Source organism: Moschus berezovskii, chromosome 18 (assembly GCF_049115385.1).
Source record: "Moschus berezovskii isolate FMDL1 chromosome 18, NW_MosBer_1.0, whole genome shotgun sequence".
Classification (NCBI taxonomy): domain Eukaryota; kingdom Metazoa; phylum Chordata; class Mammalia; order Artiodactyla; family Moschidae; genus Moschus; species Moschus berezovskii.
In genome coordinates, this window is record NC_142477.1 from 64,918,296 (window position 1) to 64,940,962 (window position 22,667).

The window sequence follows — 22,667 nt, forward strand, 5'->3', positions numbered from 1 at the left end:
TTTCTTCACAGTCCAACTCTCACATCCATACATGACCACGGGAAAAACCATTGCCTTGACTAGTCGGACCTTGGTTGGCAAAGTAATGTCTCTGCTTTTTAATATACTATCAAGGTTGGCAAAGTAATGTCTCTGCTTTTTAATATACTATCAAGGTTGGTCATAACTTTCCTTCCAAGGAGCAAGCGTCTTTTAATTTCATGGCTGCAATCAGCATCTGCAGTGATTTTGGAGCCCAAAAAAACAAAGTCTGACACTGTTTCCACTGTTTTTCCATCTATTTCCCATGAAGTGATGGGACCAGATGCCATGATCTTTGTTTTCTGAATGTTGAGCTTCAAGCCAACCTTTTCACTCTCCTCTTTCACTTTCATCAAGAGGCCTTTGAGTTCCTCTTCACTTTCTGCCATAAGGGTGGTGTCATCTGCATATCTGAGGTTATTGATATTTCTCCCTGCAATCTTGATTCCAGCTTGTGCTTCTTCCAGCCCAGCGTTCCTCATGATGTACTCTGCATAGAAGTTAAATAAGCAAGGTGACAATATACAACCTTGACGTACACCTTTTCCTATTTGGAACCAGTTGGTTGTTCCATGTCCAGTTCTGACTGTTGCTTTAGGTAGCAATAAAATGTACCAAAATACTGACTGGCAGTGAATTTCAGATGGTACTTATTGACAAGTGCTTGAAATCCAGTTGTTCTGTTTTCCATGAGTACAGCTGAGCTTGGGGGGGAGTTGACATCATGTAATAGTTGAGTGAGCATAATTTATGGTTGGATGGCATCACCGAATCAATCAGCATGAATTTGAGTGAACTTCAGGAGTTGGCGATGGACAGGGAGGCCTGCCATGCTGCAGTCCATGGGGTCTCAAAGAGCTGGACACGACTGAGCAACTGAACTGAACTGAATCGACTTCATCTCAACCAGCTTGAGAGGAGTAACTCATAGGCAAGGTCAGCTTTCTTTTTTGCCATGGTTTTGAATATGCTGCATTGCATAGTCAGACACATAGATGATTTCATCCCTGATTTATTTTTCATCCATGAGAGTCTTAATCTGAAAAACTCTTACAGGTATAAGCAGATGACTTTCTTTCTACCCAAGAAAACAAGACATATCTTAGTGAGTTCAGTTCAGTCGCTCAGTCATGTCCAACTCTTTGTGATTCCAAGGACTACAGCACACCAGGCTTCCCTGTCCATCACCAACTTCCGGAGCTTGCTCAAACTCATGTCCATCAAGTTAGTGATGCCATCCAACCATCTCATCATCTGTTGGCCCTTTCTCCTCCTGACTTCGTTCTTTCCCAGCATCAGGGTCTTTTCTAATGAGTCCGTTCTTTGCATCAGGTGGCCAAAGTATTGGAGTTTCAGAATCAGCCCTTCCAATGAATATTCAGGACTGATTTCCTTTAGGATAGACTGGTTGGATCTCCTTGCAGTCCAAGGGACTCTCAAGAGTCTTCTCCAACACCATAATTAAAAAGTATCAGTTCTTCAGCGCTCAGCTTTCTTTATTGTCTAGCTCTCACATCCATACATGACTATTGCAAAAACCATAGCTTTGACTAGGCGGACCTTTGTTGGCAAAGTAATGTCTCTGCTTTTTAATATGCTGTCTAGGTTGATTATAGCTTTCCTTCCAAGGAGCAAGCATCGTTTAATTTCATAATTGTGGCCCCACAAGAGACTGACCCAGACTTGCCCGTGAGTGTCCAGGAGTCTCCAGCAGACGCGTGGGTTGGCGGTGGCCTGCTGCAGGGTCCTAGGCACTGAGCACAGCAGTGTGTGCAGACCTTTTGAAGGAGGTCGCCAATATCTTCATTACCTCCACCATAGTTTGGCCTCAGGTCAAACAACAGGGAGGAAACAGCCCCGCCCTTCAACAGAAAACTGGATTAAAGATTTACTGAGCATGGCCCCGCCCATCAGAACAAGACCCAGTTTCCCCCTCAGTCAGTCTGTCCCATCAGGAAGTTTCCATAAGCCTCTTTATCCTTCTCCATCTTCCTGAAGAGGCTCTTAAAATGCCTGACTTTGAGCAATGCTCCTCAACTCTTCCTTGTTTTTAAATTTCTATGAAGTTGACCCTTTTCTGTGGTAGTTGGGATATCCATGAATATTTTTTGTAATTCCTTTTCATTCTTAATAACTCGCTGAGAATGTTGGACTCAGGAATACTCAGTGCTCAGGAATATTTTTGTCTTTAATAACTATCCAGACACATATACATGCATATGTACTTACTTGGAGGAAACCATTTAAAAACACAGGGCACTATTCAAGTATGAAAGGTTTTCTTGTGAAAGCAGGACAGATCTTGAAATAAGTTTCGTGACACAAGGGATTCTTTTGTAGAAAGCCATCTTTTGAAGTGACTTTGGTTTCTCTGACTCTTGTGACAGATTTTCTTTTAAGAAGCTATAAAGTGATCTAAGGATGTATTGATTTCCTCTAAGGGCTGTGGTGCTTAGAAATTTCCCTTCCCTACATGTATTTGTGAGCACCAAAAGCTTGTGAATGTTTTTTGTGAACCACTGGAGACGTGATCTATGGATTATCCCTGGAATCGATAGAGCAATGTTCTTCATTTTTTATGGGGGGTCATGGCCCATGTTGTTGTTGTTCAATCACTAAGTCATGTCCAAGTCTTTGCGACCCCCTGGACTGCAGCATGCCAGACTTCCCTGTCCTTCACTATCTCCTAGAGCTTGCTCAAACTCATGTCCATTGAGTTGGTGATGCCATCCAGCCATTTCTTCCTCTATTGTCCCCTTCTCCTCCTGCCTTCAATCTTTCCCAGCATCAGGGTCTCTTTCTATGAGTTGGTTCTTTGCATCAGGTGGCCAAAGTATTGGAGCTTCAGCATTCAGTCCTTGGCACATGGAAGGACATATTTTACATAATGATTCTGGATACACACACACCCATGTATAATGTATACATTTCATGTAACGATTCTTTTCCTTCCTTCCTTGGACTCTGATAATTTTTGTTCTGTTGCACTAAAAAATACTAGTCACAAACTACTAACTTGATTTCATAACCCACTAATATACCATGGCCCGCAGCTTGAAAAACACTAAAATGGAGATTGTGCAGCCAGCCAGATACTTAGAGGGAAGACTCAACAGTGGAGCCTCGGAGTCGCTAAACCAGGACTGGGAGAGAGGGATTTAGAGAAGGAAAAGAAGGAAGTGTGCCTGTGGTGGGGGTCTTTCATTCAGGTTGAAAGTGTCCCCAGCAAGTGATGCCACTGTCCTTCTCTCTGCAGCTTGACCACATATTATCCCCTCCACCCATGCCATTTCGGAAATGCAGCAACCCAGACGTGGCTCCCGGCCCTGGGAAGTCACTGAAGTTTAAAAGACAGCTGAGTGAGGATGGAAGACAGCTGCGACGGGGGAGCCTGGGAGGTGCTCTGACTGGTGAGTTGTGTGAGTGGCCTGCTTAAGAGATGAAATTGTGTTTAGACAGTATGGGCTTCCCTGGTGGCTCAGATGGTAAAGAATCTGCCTGAAATGTGGGAGACCCGGGTTTGATCCCTGAGTCAGGAAGGTTCCCTGGAAAAGGGAATGGCAGCCCACTCCTGTATTCTTGCCTGGAGAATCCCATGGATAGAGCAGCCTGGCAGAGAGTTGTACATGACTGAAGGACTAAATGACTTTCTAGTACAGTCAGCCCTCCATATCCTTGGGTTCTGAACCCACAGATTCAACCACCTGTAGATTATATATATATATATATATATATATGTATATATAATTCTAGAAAGTTCCCTAAAGCAAAACTTGAGTTTGCCATCTGCTGATGACTATTTACATTACAAAATGTATCAGGTATTGTGAGTAATCTAAATGTGGCTTACGTTATCCAGTAGGATATGCATATAATTGGTAAACAAATACTGTGCCATTTTATATAAGGGACTTGAGCGTCTGTGGATTTAGGTATCTGTGGGAGCCCTGTAGCCAATCCCCATGGATAGGTAGAGACGAGTGTAGAGGGTCCCCAGTGACAGCAGAGTTCCCTGTGTGAGCATCAGCCCCTCGAGGGGGTGCCTGCCCCTCCAAAGACATGGTAAAATCTAATCCAATTCAGAGACCAGTTAAATTGAGGATAGATTAGTAAGCTTTACTGGAGTGTAATTTACATATAAGATGTATTCATTCTAAGGGCACGTGTGGATGGGTTTAGCGAATTTATAACCAAAATATCTTGATTTTGGAACTACAGCCAAAATCAAGATATGAAACGCTCCCTGCATTCCTTCCCTGGGCCCAGGCAGCTCTATCTCTGCTTTTGTCCATATTAATGGAATCATGTGGCACATGTTTTTTTGTGTCTGTCTGCTTTCGCTCAGTATGTTTTTAACATTCATCCATGTTGTTAGTGGAAAAAGAAATGGCAACCCTCTCCATTATTCTTGCTTGGAGAATCTCATGGACAGAGGAGCCTGGCAGGCTAGTCCATAGGTCGCAAAGAGTCAGACACAACTGAAGTGACTGAGGATGCACTCACGCACGTGTTATTAGTTGTATCAGTAGCATACGTTGAATTTTATAAGAAACTGCCAAGCTGTTTCCAAAATGATTCATTTTTACTTTCCCACCACCAACAGGTGAGCTAATTACTCTGTATTCTTAACCACCTGTGGTATTGCTAGGCTTTTTAACTTTAGCCATGTTAGTGGGAAAGTATCACATTCTTGTTTTAATTTGTATTTTCTTGATGACTAAATGATGTCAAACATCTTTTCATGTGCTGATTGGACATTGGTATTTTTCCTTTTGTTAAGTGCCTGTTCAGATCTTTCGCCCATTTTTTTTCTTTCCCCCGTTTTTGTGCTATTAAATTAATTGAAAAGCTAAAATCCCTAAATCTATAAATAACTTTTATTGACTTGAATGATAAATTAAAATTTTAAACATTAAAATAACTTAAAGTATGTTTTAAAAAAATAACTTGCCATATAAATGTTCATGTTATTAAACTTAATTTTAAATCACTGAAGGTTAGATTTCTATTCATTCTGAGTGCTTTTTCCTCTAAATATAAATATTTTGGGGGAAACTTTATTGTTTTTGAAACCCTGACACAAAGTTTTCTCTATGAGTGACAGTTTTGCCTGCCAGTTCATAAATGACCTTAAAAATAAGTTGAGTCGTTTTTTTGGAAAATTTTGGATTTTGAGTTTTGGAGATGAAATTTCTGGGAACAAAAATGCTTCTATATCATGATCAGTCTAGAACATGTGACCCAGTGTGGGCACACTGCTGGGATCGAGGGTGAAGCTGACCTCAGACCAAGGCGAAAAAATTCAGAAAATTGCTGTACTTCACTAACATAAAGAAAATGTTCACACTGGAGTTTTACTGATGTTCTTCTAATGCATATTAGGGCATTTTTCTCAGCTTTCATTTCTATAAATGCAGATTTTTTTTTTTTTAAGTAGAATATCCTAAAAGTTTAGTATAACTCTTAGTTTTTTAGGGGGGGATATAGAATCTTAGAGCTTAAAAGACTCACCCCTTGCTTACTAATTTCACTTAGGAAATTTACTCATCTTTGGTTAAACTACTTTTGACCAATAGGAGGGAAGGAGTAAGGGTTCTCTCCAATTTTTGCCAAAGCAGTTTTCTTAAAACTTTCAAATAATGCAAAAGTATTGCAAATACATGACCTGAAACATGAAATTTGGCCTTTAGGCTTCAAAAAAATACTGAACTTGATTCCAATTTTAAAATAACAAATCTCAACTGCTCCAGCAATTCCAGCTTTATGCAATTTAGCTTGGTATAAAATCATTTTAGGTAATTAAATCTTTGCTAAGATAATTTTCAAAAATGTTTAGTGATCCTTGGGGAGCTTTTTTTTTAAAAAAAATATCTTGAACATCAGAATGTTTTAAAAAAACAGTCACTTGGAAATTATTTCAGAATATGAAGAAAAAACATTCTTAGTTGGTCTTTTAGACAGCTTCGTTGAGGATTTAATGAAATAACATATGCAGAGCACTTAGCTGAGGGATGGTGGCTATTAGTGTTGTGTGCATAGTGAACTGAATTTAGAATTTTCGCAGTTGATGGGTAACTTGGGCTTGGGAACATCAGTTTGAAACCTTTATCACCCAAGTTTCTACTTTGTGTCAGGCACTGTACTAGTGTCAGTAGAGCAGAGAGAAGAAAGATCATCTCTGATCATTAAGAAAAGTGGTTTCTACTAGTTTTAGGCAACTGTAAATAATCACATATGATCTTCCCTTGGGATAGACCTTGTTGCTAAACGTAAATTAAGTCAAACTGGTTTTGCCATCATAAGTGTGTGGTATTAGATATTTGCACTATCCGCTTCTGTAGCTTAAAGACCAGTCACCTTCCTACTGTTTATCTTTATTTTGTTTACCTTATTGTTTGCTGCTGCTAAGTCGCTTTCAGTCGTGTCCGACTCTGTGCGACCCCATAGACGGCAGCCCACCAGGCTCCCCCGTCCCTGGGATTCTCCAGGCAAGAACACTGGAGTGGGTTGCCATTTCCTTCTCCACCTTATTGTTTACCTTTGTTTTATTCCAAGGTTTTTTTTCTTTTGGGAGTTTTCTACTGCTTTCTTTGAAGCAAAGACTTTATGAAAGGCTAACTTTCACAAAGTCTGAAAATCTAGTTTGAAAATTTTGCCACCCAATTATCCTTTATAAGTTTCACTAAACTCTTAGGTTGTTGAGAAGAAGATCTGTGATCTTCCTCATCTGTTCATCCCTAATGACAACTAACATGAAGGATTTACTCTGTGGCAGGCACAGTGTTTAGGGAATTACATTTATTGACTTACATCTCTGCTCTTATGAGGGAGGCACTCTTATCCCCACTTTACAGGTGAGAACACTGAGGCACAGACAAGTTGAGTAAATTGCACAAGATCATGAAAAGGATGATGCCAAGATGTGAACCCAGGTTTTGTGGCTTACAGTCCGTGCTTGTAGCCACTACCCTGTGCCTCGCATAGCTGGTACCCAATAGGTCTTTAATATGTTCCAGCAGGATTGATGGAAGAAATTTTTTCCAATTAATTGGACATTTTTTTCTCAGTTTATATCTGGAGCTGACTCAATCTGTATGGATCCTGGTTTATTAATTACAAAAGTAAATTAAAAGTAGGCAATTAACACCCACAGCCATTCTATTCCTCAGATTTCATCACAAGGAAATAGTCATGAATATATATAGAGAATTCGCCTTAGTTATATTTAGAGAGCATCATTAATAATAATAAAGATTGCAAACTACCTAAAATCTGATATCTGGCAAAAGAATATTGGTGAAACATAATATGGTATACACATAAAGTGGAAAACAGCCATAAACATTAAATCATGTTGCAAAACATATATTTTAACATTGAAAAAGATTCAATATATTTTTAATGTGAAATCTCATTATTGAATGGACTCATTATCTTTTCATAGGGCTTACTATAATTATAATTAAATAATTATATTTTTAATGAGAGGGAATAAAATAATTCCTATCTTCTAAAAAGTTTTCTCAAACTGCAGTTTGATCCATGACTTACTGTTGCCCCTGAGGTTTTCTGTGGGGTTAGGTGGTATACTGGTAGACAACAACAATGCTACATAACCACAAAATTTGCCTGTAAAACAGCAGCACATATTCCTTCCTTCCTCCCATGGCTGCAGGTCAGCTGAGTTTGGGTGATTTAGCCCGGGCTCTGCTGTGATTGCTTCCCGGGTAGAGCCTAGGTCAAGATCTGCTCCACATGTCTCTCCTCTTCCTTGAACCAGCAGCCACCCAAATGCTATGTTCTCCTTCTAAAAGATGAGAGCAAGGCCATGTGTATCCACCTGCACAGGCAGGTTTCAAGTCTCTTCTGGCGCCATGTCTGCTAACTTTCTATGGGCCAAAGCAAGTCACACGATCAAGGCCTGCATCAAGGATCAGAAGCGTGCCCTGCCCACCATGACACCTTGGCAAAGATGCAGATATATAACACAGCTGGGGAGAAATAAAGAATTGGCACCAGTAATTCAGTCTGACATAGTTAACCTTCCTTTCTTTTTAAACACCATCTTTTAGAATATTTACATTTACCTATTTTTCAATTAAGAAAGTATTATGTGTTCATTGTGTAGAGTTTAGATAATACAGAGCAATATAAAGGAAAAAACTCTTAGGCCATAATGCTCCCATGCAGACACCATTGATTGAACTTTTGACATTTCTTCCCCAGCTAAAGCTTTGAATGACTTGAGTAGTAGATCAGAAGAAAAAACAACCAGTACCTTTTATGCAGGGCTGGCATTTCAACAACAGACCTAGAGTTTACCATGCTCATCACTGCCTGCATTTTTTTTTTTTTTGAGACTGATGATGTTTTATATCTTCATGGCCCACAGCTTGCTAAATAGGCACCCAGAAGCATCATGTAAACATTGACTGAGCTTTGGAGCTCCCTGATGAGGAAAAGAAGCATTATTCAAATCGTTATACAGATCCTTAAATCTGAGCATGACTAAGTGGTAACGTGCCTGACAGTTCACAGCAAGGAAGCCGCAGAATGAAGGGCAGAACCTCAGAATTTTGACTCCTGGCTTTTTGCTATGCAGATAATTGCCCTGAATCCTAGTCCTGCTTTCCACAGCTGTGATGTATGTGTGTTGCAGCCTTAACAGTCAGAAAATGAGGGAAGACTTCTCTCTCTTATGCAGAGTTGTGTTTTTCAAAACATAACCTGGGTTGTTTGCAATATAAAACCAAGAGGAATCTGCATGTGTGTCATGGACACATTATAATAAGATATCAACTTTGTAGACAGTATAAATGAGAGCTTCTAAAACCGTTAGCATCATTGTATTCTATCTGGGGGAAGAACTGAGAGAATTTTCCTGCTTGGACTGTGGAAATCAGTTGAAGGTAACATCTGATAATTCAAAAAAAGGCATTTCAGAATGAGTTTTACTTTGAGAGGGAAGGGAGAAACAAATCATACAATCCCAGAAAACATTCTTTCCTGTAAAATTAACTTGACGTATATCCTCTTGTAAGTGCTATATAGGCAACCCACTCCAGTATTCTTGCCTAGAGAATCCCAGGGATGGAGGAGCCTGGTGGGCTGCCGTCTATAGTGTCACACAGAGTAGGACACGACTGAAGTGACTTAGCGGCAGCAGCAGAGTTTAATGGGTTTCTCATCGTAAAGACCTCCTTAGCTTAGTGAGCAAGTCTGAGAAAATTTAGATAAAAGCACATTTACATAAAATATACCTATGTTGTATTGGAAGGACTGATGCTAAAGCTGAAACTCTAATACTTCGACCACATGCGAAGAGTTGACTCACCAGAAAAGACTCTGATGCTGGGAGGGATTAGGGGCAGGAGGAGACGGGGACGACAGAGAATGAGATGGCTGGATGGCATCACCAACTCGATGGACATGAGTTTGAGTGAACTCCGGGAGTTGGGGATGGACAGGGAGGCCTGGCGTGCTGTGATTCATGGGGTTGCAGAGAGTCGGACACGACTGAGCTACTGAACTGAACTGAATGTAGCCTTGCTGTTGTTCTTTAGTCACTAAGTCCAGTCCAACTCTTCACGGCCCCATGGATTGTATCAGATTCCTTTGTCTGTGGGTTTTTCCCAGGCAAGAATACTGGAGTGGGTTGCCATTTCCTTCCCCAGGGGATCTTCCTGACCCAGGGATTGAACCCACATCTCCTGCAATGGCAACCAATTCGTTACCTCTGAGCCACCAGGGAAGCCCAGGTAGCCTTGGTATTCGGCAACTATTGCAACTGAATACTCTCCTATGTGCTCTGAATTTCTTCATATTTGGAATGCCATCAAAAGAATGCCTGTGTACAAATGGTGTATATTAGGATACTACCACATGCTACAGCAAGCAAACCAAGGTATTTCTGGGGCTTCACACAGTAGTCATACATTTCCAGCTCACATAAGTCTTTTGGGTTATCAGGCAGCTCTCTCCTCTGGATGAGTTCATGCTCAGTGGTGTCTGACTCTGTGCAACCCCTGTGGACTGCAGCCCTCCAGGCTCCTCAGTCCATGGGATTTTCCAGGCAAGAATACTGGTGTGGGTTGCTATTTCCTCCTCCAGGGGATCTTCCTGACCCAGGGATTGAACCCGTGTATTTTGCATCTCCTGCATTGGCAGGTGGATTCTTTACCATGGTGCCACCTGGGAAGCACCTGATGAGTCAGGGGCCCACCTTCCTTCCACCTTCTGCTTTGTTTCTTCTTTTATGGCCTTGAGATACTCTGTTTCTAGCTGGTGGAAGTGGAACGAAAGAGAAGAAAAACCTTTCTGACTTTTTAGAAGTCCCATCCTGGAAGAGACACACTGTGTTTCCATTCCCATTCATTTAACAAGATCCCCTTGCACAGGCAGAGCCAAATTCGAGGCTAAGTATTAGTCACTCAGTCATATCTGACTCTTTGACTCTTTGTAGCCTGCCAGGCTCCTTGCCCATGAAATTCGCGAGGTAAGAATACTGGAGTGGGTTGCCATTCCCTCCTCTAGGGGATCTTCCCCACCCAGGGATTGAACCCGGGTCTCCTGCATTGCAGACAGATTCTTGATGGTCTGAACCACCAGGGAAGCCTGGGCTATTCAAGGCTAGTACTGGAATTAGGGGAGTGCTAGGAACTATGGACCCTGCTGGAACTGTTGTCTCCGAGGCCAGCTACACAAGAGGCAGGGGAGACTGAGAAATGGATTTTAATAAAGAAATTGGATGTGATTAACTTAGTTTTCAGTGCATTAGGTCTGAAGTGCCTATGAGGCACTCTAAATTGGAGTGTCTGGAGAGGACTGTTCACTAACAGAAGGGGAGAGGCGTATTTTGATGGCGCGCGGATAAAACCTGGAGCGGACGAGCTTAGGCGCAGATGGCAGTGAAGGACCTCGCGGTAGCCGACGTGTTGACGAGAGTGCAGATAGCTCTTTTGAGAGGACGCGCAGTGTAAGAGCCTAGAGAAAATGGGTATGGCCTGGAAGGATATGAGGGGCCTGAGGGGGCCATCTTGATGTGGGAACCAGGCAACTGTGTCTGTAAGGTGTTGAGAACGGTTCAGAAGAGATGACAGTCGGAGGGGTGAGGTGCTGTGAAAGCACCCGGCAGGGTATCCAGAGCACATGTCAAATGGTTGGCCTTTGCAGAGAGAGAGGCACTTCCTTCATCATCGTAGGAGCAAGGAGGAGAAAATGGATGCAAAGCAGGTAGCTTAGGTACATCCATACCATGAAATAGGCTTCCCTGATGGTTCAGATGGTAAAGAATCTGACTGCAATACAAGAGACCTGGGTTCGATCCCTGGGTTGGGAAGATCCCCTGGAGGAGGGCATGGCAACCCACTCCAGTATTCTTGCCTGGAGAATCCCCATGGACAGAGGAACCTGGCAGGCTACAGTCCATGGGGTCGAAAAGAATCCTGTGCAACTGAGCAACCAAGCAGAGCACACATACCATGAAATACTACACAGCAAAAAGGAACAAACTACCAATTGTTTACTGAAAAAAACACACAACCTGAAAGTGGAGAATGATATTTTATTCAGTGGACTTGCTGAGGACTTAAACCAGCCTCTCAGACTGCTCCGAAGAGGTAACGAAGAAGCCAGGATATTGAGGAGTTTTGGGAAACAACAACAAAATCAGGTAACAGAGACATCAAAAGATTAGTGTTAATTCCAGAAAAGCACACATCTCAAGCATTTGGCACCTGTCTGTGTCTGGGAAGATGCAAGATTCTGGGCTCATTGAAGTTATTCCTTTGATATGCACCTTAACTGTCTAGGGCCAGTACCCTCTTCACCCTGAGTTCCCTCAGGGAGCACAGGTGGGCAGCAGCTGCAGTGGCAGCTGGCTTGATGTCTGTAACATCCTTCGTTTACTGATATGGAAGGTGACATTCTTCATCCACAAGATGCATGTCACCACCTGGGTGAATCTCCAGAGAACCCTGCTGAGTTAAAAAAAAAAAAAAAAAACAGAAGGAAATGGCAGTCCACGCTTGTATTCTTGCCTGGAAGATACCATGGACAGAAGAGCCTGGAGGGCTGCAGCCTGTGGGGTCAGGTGACTGAGCACACACGCATGAAAGGGGCGCAGGAAGAAGGGTTGGCAGCAATAAGCAGAGGTAGAGCAACAAAAAAGAGAGGCTGCACGCTGTGTGATTCCATTTCTACACAATATTCTTGAAATCGCAAAATTGTAGAAGTACAGAACCGATTACCAATTAGAGGTTGTGGAGACTTGAGGAGGTCATGGGAGGGAAGTAGGTGTGGCTATGAACTGGCAACATGAGGAATTCTGCAGTGGTGAAGATGTTCTGTATCTTGACTGTATCAATGTCATTATCCAGGCTGTGATTGTACGCCACAGTTTTGTAAGATGTTGCTGCTGCTGCTGCTGCTAAGTCACTTCAGTCGTGTCCGACTCTGTGTGACCCCATAGACGGAAGCCCACCAGGCTCCCCCGTCCCTGGGATTCTCCAGGCAAGAACACTGGAGTGGGTTGCCATTTCCTTCTCCAATGTGTGGAAGTGGAAAGTGAAAAGTGAAAGTGAAGTCGCTCAGTCGTGTCCGACCCTTAGCGACCCCACGGACTGCAGCCTACCAGGCTCCTCCATCCATGGGATTTTCTAGGCAATAGTACTGGAGTGGCTTGCCATTGCCTTCTCCGTTGTAAGATGTTACCATTTTTTAAATTGGGGTATAGATGCTTTACATCCAGTGTGTTAGTTTCTGCTGTATAAGGAAGTGAATCAGCTGCGTGTATACATATATCCCTCCTTGGACCTCCCTCCCAGCCCTGTAGGTCATCTCAGCGCACGGGGCTGAGCTCTGGGCTGTGCAGTAACTTCTCACTGCTCTCTACTTCACGTATTTGCAGGGCAGGCATAGAGATGTTACTGTTGAGTGAAACTGGGTAAAGACTATCTGGGATCTCTCTGCATTATTTCTCATAACTGCATGTGAACCTACAGTTACTTCATAATAGGTAAATTTTAAAACATGGTCTTTCCAGATAAGTGATTTTAATACATTTTCTTTTCATAAAAAGCAGGTAGTTTAGTTGATTTAGCGCCTTTACTTCTCAGTGCCTGATGAAATATCTGGGTGGGTTTGGGGAGGGTTATATGGGAACTGACAACAGAGGCAAGTCTGAAATGGTCTTAGAGAATAGGAAGGGGAGCTATAAATGAAGTAGGGTTCCTTGGAAGCACTGGCAACCTATATAAGGTCTTCAGTCATGAAAGTGAAGTCCGTGTACATGTTCGAGGGAAAGTTTAAGGCACCAGGAAATTTGTGAACTGGGAACATAGTCCCACACAACATAGCAGAGAGGCCTGGGGCATGGTCACCCAGGAGAGCCATGGGGAGGGTGGAGGGAGCCAAGCTGTGTAAGAGTCAGGGAGGGGAGTTTTGCTGCCCAGCATGGGATTTTCCAGGGGTATAGCCAAAGCCCATGGGAGCTTGGAAGTGTGATAGTGTTGCAGACTGAGCAGTGGAGGCTGTTTAACTTAGCCAGCCTGTGAAGGATGACTGGTACGTTAATATGCTGAAATCTGGCAAGTTGTAAAATGTTTAAAGGGCAAAAGTCTTTACAGTTGTTGTGAATTATGTCCTCATGATGCACTTGATTTGCACTCTTGGCTGTTGGCCAACAGGAAAAGGAACCCAGATAATTCATACTTAAGATTATAGTGGCTTAAAAACATCCTGCTTCTATTTGTTTTACTATTTCTCAATACTTACAAATTTTCTACTTAGAGGGCATATAACTGGGGGCTGGGATTCTCTTCTTTCTTGCTTTCCTGTTCTGTTTTAGAGCTTATAACATTGTGTACTTCATCAGCAATGGTTTATGAGGCTGGAGAGTATCTCTAACTATTTTTCTGAGCCACTGAGCAATCAAAAGGCAAATCCATTAGCATCTTCTTTTTGGTGAGGGTGCATGATTTTCAGTAGCCTTTAAAAATCACGTGCTGGTAGTTCTATTTTTGGTTTCTTAAGGAGCCTCCATTCTGTCCTGTAGAGTGGGAGGGGGTGTGGGTAGGAGGGAGGGAGGTCTAAGAGGGAGGGGATGTATATACATATAGCTGATTACATGTAGCTATATACATATAGCTGATTCACTGCATTGTACAGCAGAAACTAACACTGTAAAGCAATTATGCTCTTTTTTAAAAAAAGAAACCAAAAATCACTTGCTGTCTTCACTGACCCATGTCAGTTTGTCTGGATATTTTCTTTTCTATCTAGGTGTTCTAACTGGAAGATGGTGATTTCGGTGTATGTTATGTTTGCAGTCTCTCCATATCAGAGTAGGAAGCTCTCCTGAGACTCCCACTTAATGGGGCACACAGCTGTTAGCCCACTCCTTTGGCAGATGCTGCCTCCCAGTGGCTGGCTGGCTGACAGGGGCCTTCTGCTGCAGCTCATCATCCATGCAGATGGCCTACCCATGAGTCATTGCTCCTAGTGATGGGGATGGGGGGGAAGCATCACATGGCAGGTCCCAAGTCCCGCTTAGGGTCCCCATAGCAATTTATCTCTCCTCCAGTCTCTCTCCCAGTTATCTGATTCTTTTTCTCCCTATCTATCCCCATTACTTCTTGTGTTCAAGTGTGACTCTATAAATAATGGACTTTGGTTGTTCCTGCTACTTGGGGATTGCCAAGCGGCCACCTTGTTCAGAGCCAGGCTACAGAGTCCTGTTTGAGGCTCAGTTCTCTCCCTCAGACATTTTGCACCATTGACGCATCACAGGAAGTGATGTCAGGCATGAGAAGAGAATCTAAGGAAGAGCCTGCGTGAGGACTTGAAGACTCAGATGTGTTGCTCGTATACCGAGAGTCAGACAGGAGGCTGAGCTATTTGCTTTTATGTGTGCAGGAACTCCAGAGAGGACTGGCAGCCCTGCTCCATCAGCAAATTTAGCTCTTCAGAAGTCCTTTGTCCAGTTCTGTACCAGATAGAGTTTGAAGGACTTAAAATTAGTCCCAAGTGTTAAGAACAGATTGTTGCCAGAAGATCTGATTTCTCTTTAGTTTCTTGAAGTGCCTTCTGTGAGGCAAAAAGTAGCTTGGGCCTTAAATCATTGTGACATAGAATTCCAAGACTGCTAGCGTAGGAGCATCAGTTGCATACTGAGATAGAGCTAGACTCTGATCACCTGCAAAATGTCATTCTGGGCCTTACTGGGTATGTCGGATGTGATCAAAAACGGTGATTGAAATTTTTCAAAGTAACCCCAAAGAAGAGAGTGCCTAGTGGTCATTTAAAGTTTTTGCTGGCGTTATTTTAAAGGTTGTATGTGTCCAAATGTATTTATATAAGGAAGTTCTCTATACCAGTTAGACTAATGAAACTTAACAGAAATTAACCAAAGATGTATGAACTAGATTTCCCAAAGCTGTTTATCTCTCTCCTAATTCCTCTCCCTGTTTTCTCTGTCTGCCTTTCCCCCTTATTTCTTATAGTCAAGTTTGATTCTGTAAATGATGGACTTTGGTTATTCCTTATTGAAAAAATGAATTTATTGAATCCATATATCAAAATTTTAAGTTGCTTGTTCATAAAATTTTTTTAGAATAGAAAATTGATTTCAGGTTTTTTATTGAGGGATTGAATTTTTTGAAGGGGCATAATCATATTCCCTTTTTTCTGCCCAGGATTTTTTTTTTCTTTTTTTTCAGTGCTTCCCTGAGAATCTGTTTAACTGATAGGGTAGACTGAGACCTGCGCATGGCTGGACGTGGTTTTCCTCTCCTTCATGCTCTGTGTTCTTATAGGTTCTGAGAAGCATGCTGATTCCAAGTTTGAAATATATATACACACACAAACTTGGATATGTATACAGTTTTGTATGTATATCGTTTTTAAGAGGTGAAGTGATTTTAGACCCCTGTGACTCTTCAGGATATATGAGAAAGTCACAGAAGCTGAATGAATTGTATTACAGTTAAGAATATGAAATTATGAATTTAAATAGTGGAAAATTAGTATTGAGTATTAAATCCCACATACAGCACTCTTTGAGTTATTAGTCAGGGGGAGGTAAGGTTGGGGAAGGCAAGGAAAATGGTGGGTGCTGCCATTGCCCACCACACTGGTACCCAGTTGCGAAGTTGGACATCGGTAGCCACCTCTTGCGGTGATGTTTTCTCGTGCACAATCTAACTGCAGGGCCACTGCACAAAGGTGCATGTGGGTGCTGACTGCACCTGTGCGGGAAGCAGTCCATTAGGCCACACATGAGTCCTGTGGAAAACACAGTCATGGTAGTTGGCGATAATACAGCAGTGACTGGGGGAGACACAGATACGAAGGAGAATGGAATACCTGACTCACACCGAACGGGGTGGAAAGGTGGGGAAGCAAGTGACTTGTCTGGCTGGGGAGAGTGCCGCAGCATCTGTACTGATGTTTCCAGGTGTGATGAGAAGGGCCTGAAATGGGGATCTGAGGCTGAGACTCTTGTCCCATGTCAACTGCTCAGTAGCTGTGCCGTCGTTTCTGGGTCCCAGTCTTCTCCTTGTAAAATAAGTGCATTGAACCAGATACTTTCAAGGCCCCTTGGAGTTTAAGTAGTAGATGCTTTTCGCTCCCCAGATGAGGAGTAGCGGGAGTCTTTGCAGACACTGGTTTGCTTCATTTTCTCACTTCACTCTTACATCCCGGCTCCACTGTTGAGTGGGGAAGCCCACCTCCTTCCCTGGATGGCAGTTATGTTCTGTCCTCTGAGACTGAGCACACCAGGCCATCCATCTCCTGTTTGAAACTCATTTTCACGGGCTAATCGAAGATCAGGAATGTAGACTTATTTTTAACTTCCTGGATGGAAACTGAAAATGAAGCTGACTTTTTGTCATCTCCACAGGAACAAGAGTAGGCAAAGAAATGCAAATGCCACCAACCGGGATGTTTAAAGATTGATAAAAATTAGTGTTTCTGATGTATTAATGACCCTGGTGGTGGTAGCCTGCATTTGTCATTGTCATGTTCTGTTGTCATTCAAGTACTTAATCAATGCATATTGTCAGGGCTAAATTTATTTTCTTGTGTCTGCCCAGCCAGATCATTTCTCTGTTTTTGACAGTACTGTCTCAGGCCCCTGCATCCCACCAAGGCCTGAAGGGACAGCTGAAAGTAAGCCTCCTTGTTTTTTTAACTCCTTGCTGACTTGATCCCTGGGGTGTAAAACTTTTGAAAAGAGAAAACAGTACCATTTAAAAGTCTGTTTCTCTTTTTCTGAATAAGAACACAGGTGAAGTCATGACCACTGTGTAAATCCTTACCACAGCTTGAAGAAGAATTTTTTGAGGAAGAATTTGTTTAAGGTACCTTAACTCCCCGTTTACAAGTCCCTGTAAAGGAGACTTATGCATTCACTTGCACATGTGTACACACAACATCGCATCCTTAGTTTTTATTTAGAGTTGCATGATGTAAGATGCACCTGCATTTTTGCCCTAAAGTACTCTAGACAACAGTGAGAATGACGTGTGCCATTGCCCTTTTATTAAAACCTCAGAAACAAATTGCTCTAAGCTCAGAACAAGGAAAAGGGGGTTAACTTGCTCTGATAAATTTGAATGATTTCTTTTGCTGAGTAGTGAGAGTTGGGTTTCTTACTGTGTCTTTGTTTTGGTTGCCAGGAATCTCAGCGCAAAGTATTTTTATTGTTTTGTTTTCACTCCACTTTTCTAGCTTTTGTCTGCACTGGTATGTATACATAACAGAAAAATAATGGTAGGTGATACATGCACAGACCCGGAGCAATGAGAACCCCGTCTCCAGTGTACAAAACAGGGAGATGAAGTTCACGATTCTTTGTTACATTCACATTCCGTTTTGAACCCCTTCACGTCACTTTCACAGCCACACTTTCACTGCATCTTTCCTGTTACCATCTTACATTGTTCTTTTCTTCCAGGATGGATCACTCTTAATTTTCTTTTATTTGTGTACCTATCGTCCCTTTTACTATTTAATAGATTCCTTTTCCTGTACCCTAATAAAAAGCCTCCTGCATTGCCAATCCTAAGTGCTCAGGAAATAGGGTCACCAGATAAAATACATGACATTCAGTTAAATTTTAATTTCAGAGAGACAAGGAATAATATTTTTAGCACAGAGGTGGCCAGTGTAACATTTGGAATATGCATATTCAGATTTATTTGAATTCCAGTTTATTTAGGCATCCTATATGTTTCTAAAATCTGGTAACTCTATCAGTAACTGCAGCAAGGGTCTGTCCTGAGGCTTTTATGAGAGATGGTGTCTCATAGGTACATGCGTGGTAGAAGGGACAAGAGGCTGGGGCCTTACACACGGACATTAGTGCACTACCCTTTCTCATGCCCCACTTCCCTCCCTTTATTTGGAGACAGGACCAGCTTTGTAGACAACCATAAGTAGATGTGATGTATCAGTGTGTGAAAGTCTGTGTGTATATGCCCACTGCCAAACTTTCAGCAGTCACAGTGTTCTCTGTGAACTCAAACAGTAGGAAGTTAATTGCATTTAATGAATGACTGGAATAAATGATCAGGCTCTCAGTCTTGAGAGATGACAGTTTGGAGGATGACTAGAACAACCAAATGGCTACCTGAGCCCCAGAGCACAGATTTCCTCGTAAGCATGACTGAATTCCCTAAAAAGGAATGTTAAGTAGCCTAATGATACTGTTACTTTAAGACATGAAGCACCGACGCTGGAATTCAGGGCAACGTAATGTCACCTGAACTTTCAGAAGTCAGAGGCTAAATTATTGACTAGAAATAGAAAGCCTGAATTCCAGCTCTACACTGGTCATTAATTTCCAAGCAATGCTTGAAGCATTCATGAGGCTAATCCTGGCTTAAATGTCTCTCTTCTTAAAAACAAGGGCAATGCTATGTTTCGCAAGGCACTAAGTGACTTGTTAGAATTTAATTCGGGGCACAGGGCTATAGTTTGGATAACCGTGTTTCCTAAATCCTATTGCTTTTAAACCAGCTAGACTAGACATTAACTTTCCTAGTAGGGGTTACAGAGTCCAGGGGTCCCCAACCTCCAGGATCTAAAGTCTGATGATCTGAGGTGGAGCTGATGTGAGAATAATAGAAATGAAGTACACAGTAAATGCACTTCAATCATCTCAAAACCATCTCCCCCTACCTCACACCAGTCTGTGGAAAAGTTGTCTTCCTCAAAATCAGTCCCTGGTGCCAAAAAGGTTGGGGAAGACTGATTAGCCCTTGATTGAGATCTTCCATCCCAGAAACAGGGCGTTTTAATGAACTGTCATTTGAAAGTGCTGGAGGAGATCTACTATGCAGTATTTGGGGGGAAATTTTACAGTTGTGTCTTAGGTTTTCTGTTTATTCATTAACCAGTATCAACAAAGATTTTTTTAAGACAGGAATAGTATATTCCTTAGGAAGCATACATAGACATTCAGGAGGAAGAATTTGAATTCTGTTTGGAACAAAAACCATCATAAAACTAGAAACTGTTCCAAAGAAATATATCTGGAAATACACTGGTGAGTGAATTAGATTGAATATAAATGTTTCCTTGTAAAAATATAGAACTTGTTAGGAAATTTGGACTCGTCTGGAAGTTTTTGCTTCGATTGTCATATGGAGTTTATTTTGTCTCTGTGGCTGCCTTTGTTCTTTTTGTTTCTCTTGGAAAGCTCTCGATCCCCAACTCCTCCTTGGCCTCTGTCATAACTGTTTAGATGTAGGGCAGTTGTCAGAATGTTTACCATCTCAGGATGCCAGTGACATTTGGGTGTGTCAATCAAAGCATCTTAGCATACAAAGGAATGTTACTGAGTAGGATTCTTAATTTCTCCAAAAAGTAAGTTACTGAGTACAAATTGTTCTCGTGTGTACTCAGGTTCATCAGTTTGCTTTGGAAACAGACAATATTTTGTGGTGGTGTCAGATCCTTTTGGGAAAGGGTTTTAGAAGAGAAAATCAAAGCCAGGAGAAGTGACATGATGTTTTTGTATCGTTTTAATGCTGCTGAGCCTTTTCACTATTGTTATGGTTACAAAACAAACAGCTGATCCACATTTGAATATTTGCGGCAATGTTGTTCAGTCGTGTCCAATTCTTTGCAACCCCGTGGACTTCAGCACCCCAGGCTTCCCTGTCCTTCACTGTCCCTGAAGTTTGCTCAAACTCGTGTCCATTGAATTGGTGATGCCAACCTCTATCATCCCCTTCTCTTCCTGCCTTCGGTCTTTCCCAGCATCAGGGTCTTTTCCTATTTGAGGCAATAGGGATTTAAACAAAGATGGGAAAATCTGAACCTTGGGAGAAATATAAATGAGAGACAGAATGGAGAGTTAATATGCACAGACATAAGTATTCTGTAAAAAGTTCAGTAGGTTCTGTGTACTTGGTGCAGTGTGGGGCTACAAAGACAGATGAGATACGGTTCCAGCTGACACTGAGTTTCCAGTGGAGGGAAGCGTATTGTGTACAGAAATAAAGGGCACTCTGTACACAGGCAGCCCCATAGAAGCAGGTGGTTGATGGGGGAAGGTAAGGCTGGAAGTGCCCTGGTTGTGGATTCAATGCCAATAAGACCAAAATGGGTAAAGCATCTTGGAGGGGACCCGAGCCAGCACTGAACACACAGTGTGTGTGTTCAGCACCGCACTGGGCACTTGACATGTGTTACCTACAATCATCCCCACCTGAGGGCTGGACAGGGAAGCTCAGAGAGGGAAAGTCATTTGTCAAGGGTTTCCAGTGAATAAATGATGAAACCAGGGTGCAAATCCCCGCCTGACTGGTTTCCGGCTCTGTGCTCTTGAGCTGACTTGGTGAATGAAATAAGAGCCACGTACCCCAAAGGGCCCTGAGCTGGAGAGGATTTGATCCGGTTTGAGGATGACACTGAGGAGGAGTGCCCTTCGCAGGAAGAGTTGTTTAGCAATGGAAAGTAGAGAGGGTAATAAGCCATTGTTTATTGTGGGCCTTCTGTTTGCCAGATGGTATAACAGGCTCTCAATTTACATTCTGTGTCCTCAGAGTCACCCCAAGATGTTGGTCAGTCATGTCCATTTTAAAGAGCATTTATGGCACATTGAGGCTTAAGAAATTAACAAGGTCACGCATCTACTGCACGTCTGTAGTCAGGCCTTGAACTTTAGATTTGAGCTTTATGACTGGGGCCAAAGGCTAGTGGATTTGCATTCAGCCATTTCATTTCATGAGTTTAAAAGTTTAAAGTACAGTTGACCCTCAAACAATGAAGTGGTTGAGGATGCCAGCCCTCTGTGAAGTCAGAAATCCTCATGCAACTTAAAGCCAACCGTCCCTAGCCATGGTTCCCTCCAGTCATGGCTCCATATCTGCAGATTGAACCCTTCACAGTTTGGACAGTGCTCTAATGTTGACCACTGGAAAAAATCCACAAGTAAGTGGAACTGTGTCATTCTAGCCTTGTTGTTCAAGGGTCAGCTGTCTTTCCAGGATCCAGAGCAGGCAGCCAACATGTTCGAATGGAATGAAATTTTGGAAAGGGTTGGACTAGCTGGTTGAGAAGCCAGAGTATGACAGGGGAGGAGGAGATTGCTCTTATGAATTTGATTATTGTTTTAAAAAGATGCTGGTCCTCCAGGAGGGTTTAGAAAGGTGCAGAGAATGCAGAGGAGGGTGGGGAAGGAGAAAGAGGGAGAGCGCACGGGGAGCTGACAAGTAGTTTAACAGCTGCCCCACATATCCACAAAATGACTCTGAGAAAAAATGGTTCTATTTATTTGCCGTTTCCTTCCATATATCTTCCCAACAGCATTCATCAATATCTGTCATTTCCCAGGGGGTTTAGACATGTCTAGCAATTCATTCTGCTGAATTATATTTCAATACGCGGATGGAGGGAGGCTAGATTGCAGATGTTCACTCTGACCTGTGCCCAGCGTCACTCAGACACCATCCCCTCCCGGCTCCCGGGTGCCCTCACTCACACCGACACTGCAGGCAACGCTGCTTGGTGTCAGATTCTTATTACCATGTTCTCATTAGGGTAGCTCTACTTAATACTTCCTTAAAAATCAATTTTAAGTTGTCACATTAGCCTTTGGTCTGTACAGTTAGAGCTTAGAGTCAAACCATTATGTACTTTTTGATAGGAATTTTATATCCAGACAATCACCCTGTGAAAGGTGCAAGAGGGAGTCGCTGGTGAGGGCTGGCTGTCATTGCAGAATGGGAGGATTTGCTGGGTGTTGGCCCATCAAAAGGCAGCAATCAAGTACTAAAAACAATAGGAACACCGAAGCTTACTAAGCTCTGTTTCATGTATCAACTCATATGACCCAAATATCTTCCCTTATTAGAATTTGGTAATCTCAGTAGATGAGAAGAAATATTTCTTCTTTCAGAACAAGTTAAGGGAAAAGAAAAGAGGCCAAATGTATTTCTGTCTAAGTGTAGATCTGAATTGTTTCCATTTAAAAATAGACCATGTGTTGGCATTTTTGCCCTTTAGCATTCAAGGGCAAGGGTAACAGGGTGTCTCTCTGTGACTGGGGGTGAAAAGACCACTGTACTGTTGAGTCATCTTGACACATTTTCCAAAGTTACTTTTGATTAAAAACGGCAGTCGACAGTGGCAGTGGC

The 22,667-nt window shown here is 42.4% G+C and overlaps 1 protein-coding gene across 8 annotated transcripts in view; it reads left to right on the forward strand.

Moving 5' to 3' along the window:
* The window catches only part of MAST4 (microtubule associated serine/threonine kinase family member 4), a 642,435-nt gene that overhangs the window by 186,676 nt on the left and 433,092 nt on the right, over positions 1–22,667 (forward strand). For all 8 annotated transcript variants that reach the window (XM_055421937.2, XM_055421941.2, XM_055421938.2 and 5 more), the window contains one exon: positions 3,278–3,431. In XM_055421937.2, coding sequence (XP_055277912.2) covers positions 3,278–3,431 — 154 coding nt within the window. The remainder of the gene's footprint in view (positions 1–3,277; positions 3,432–22,667) is intronic.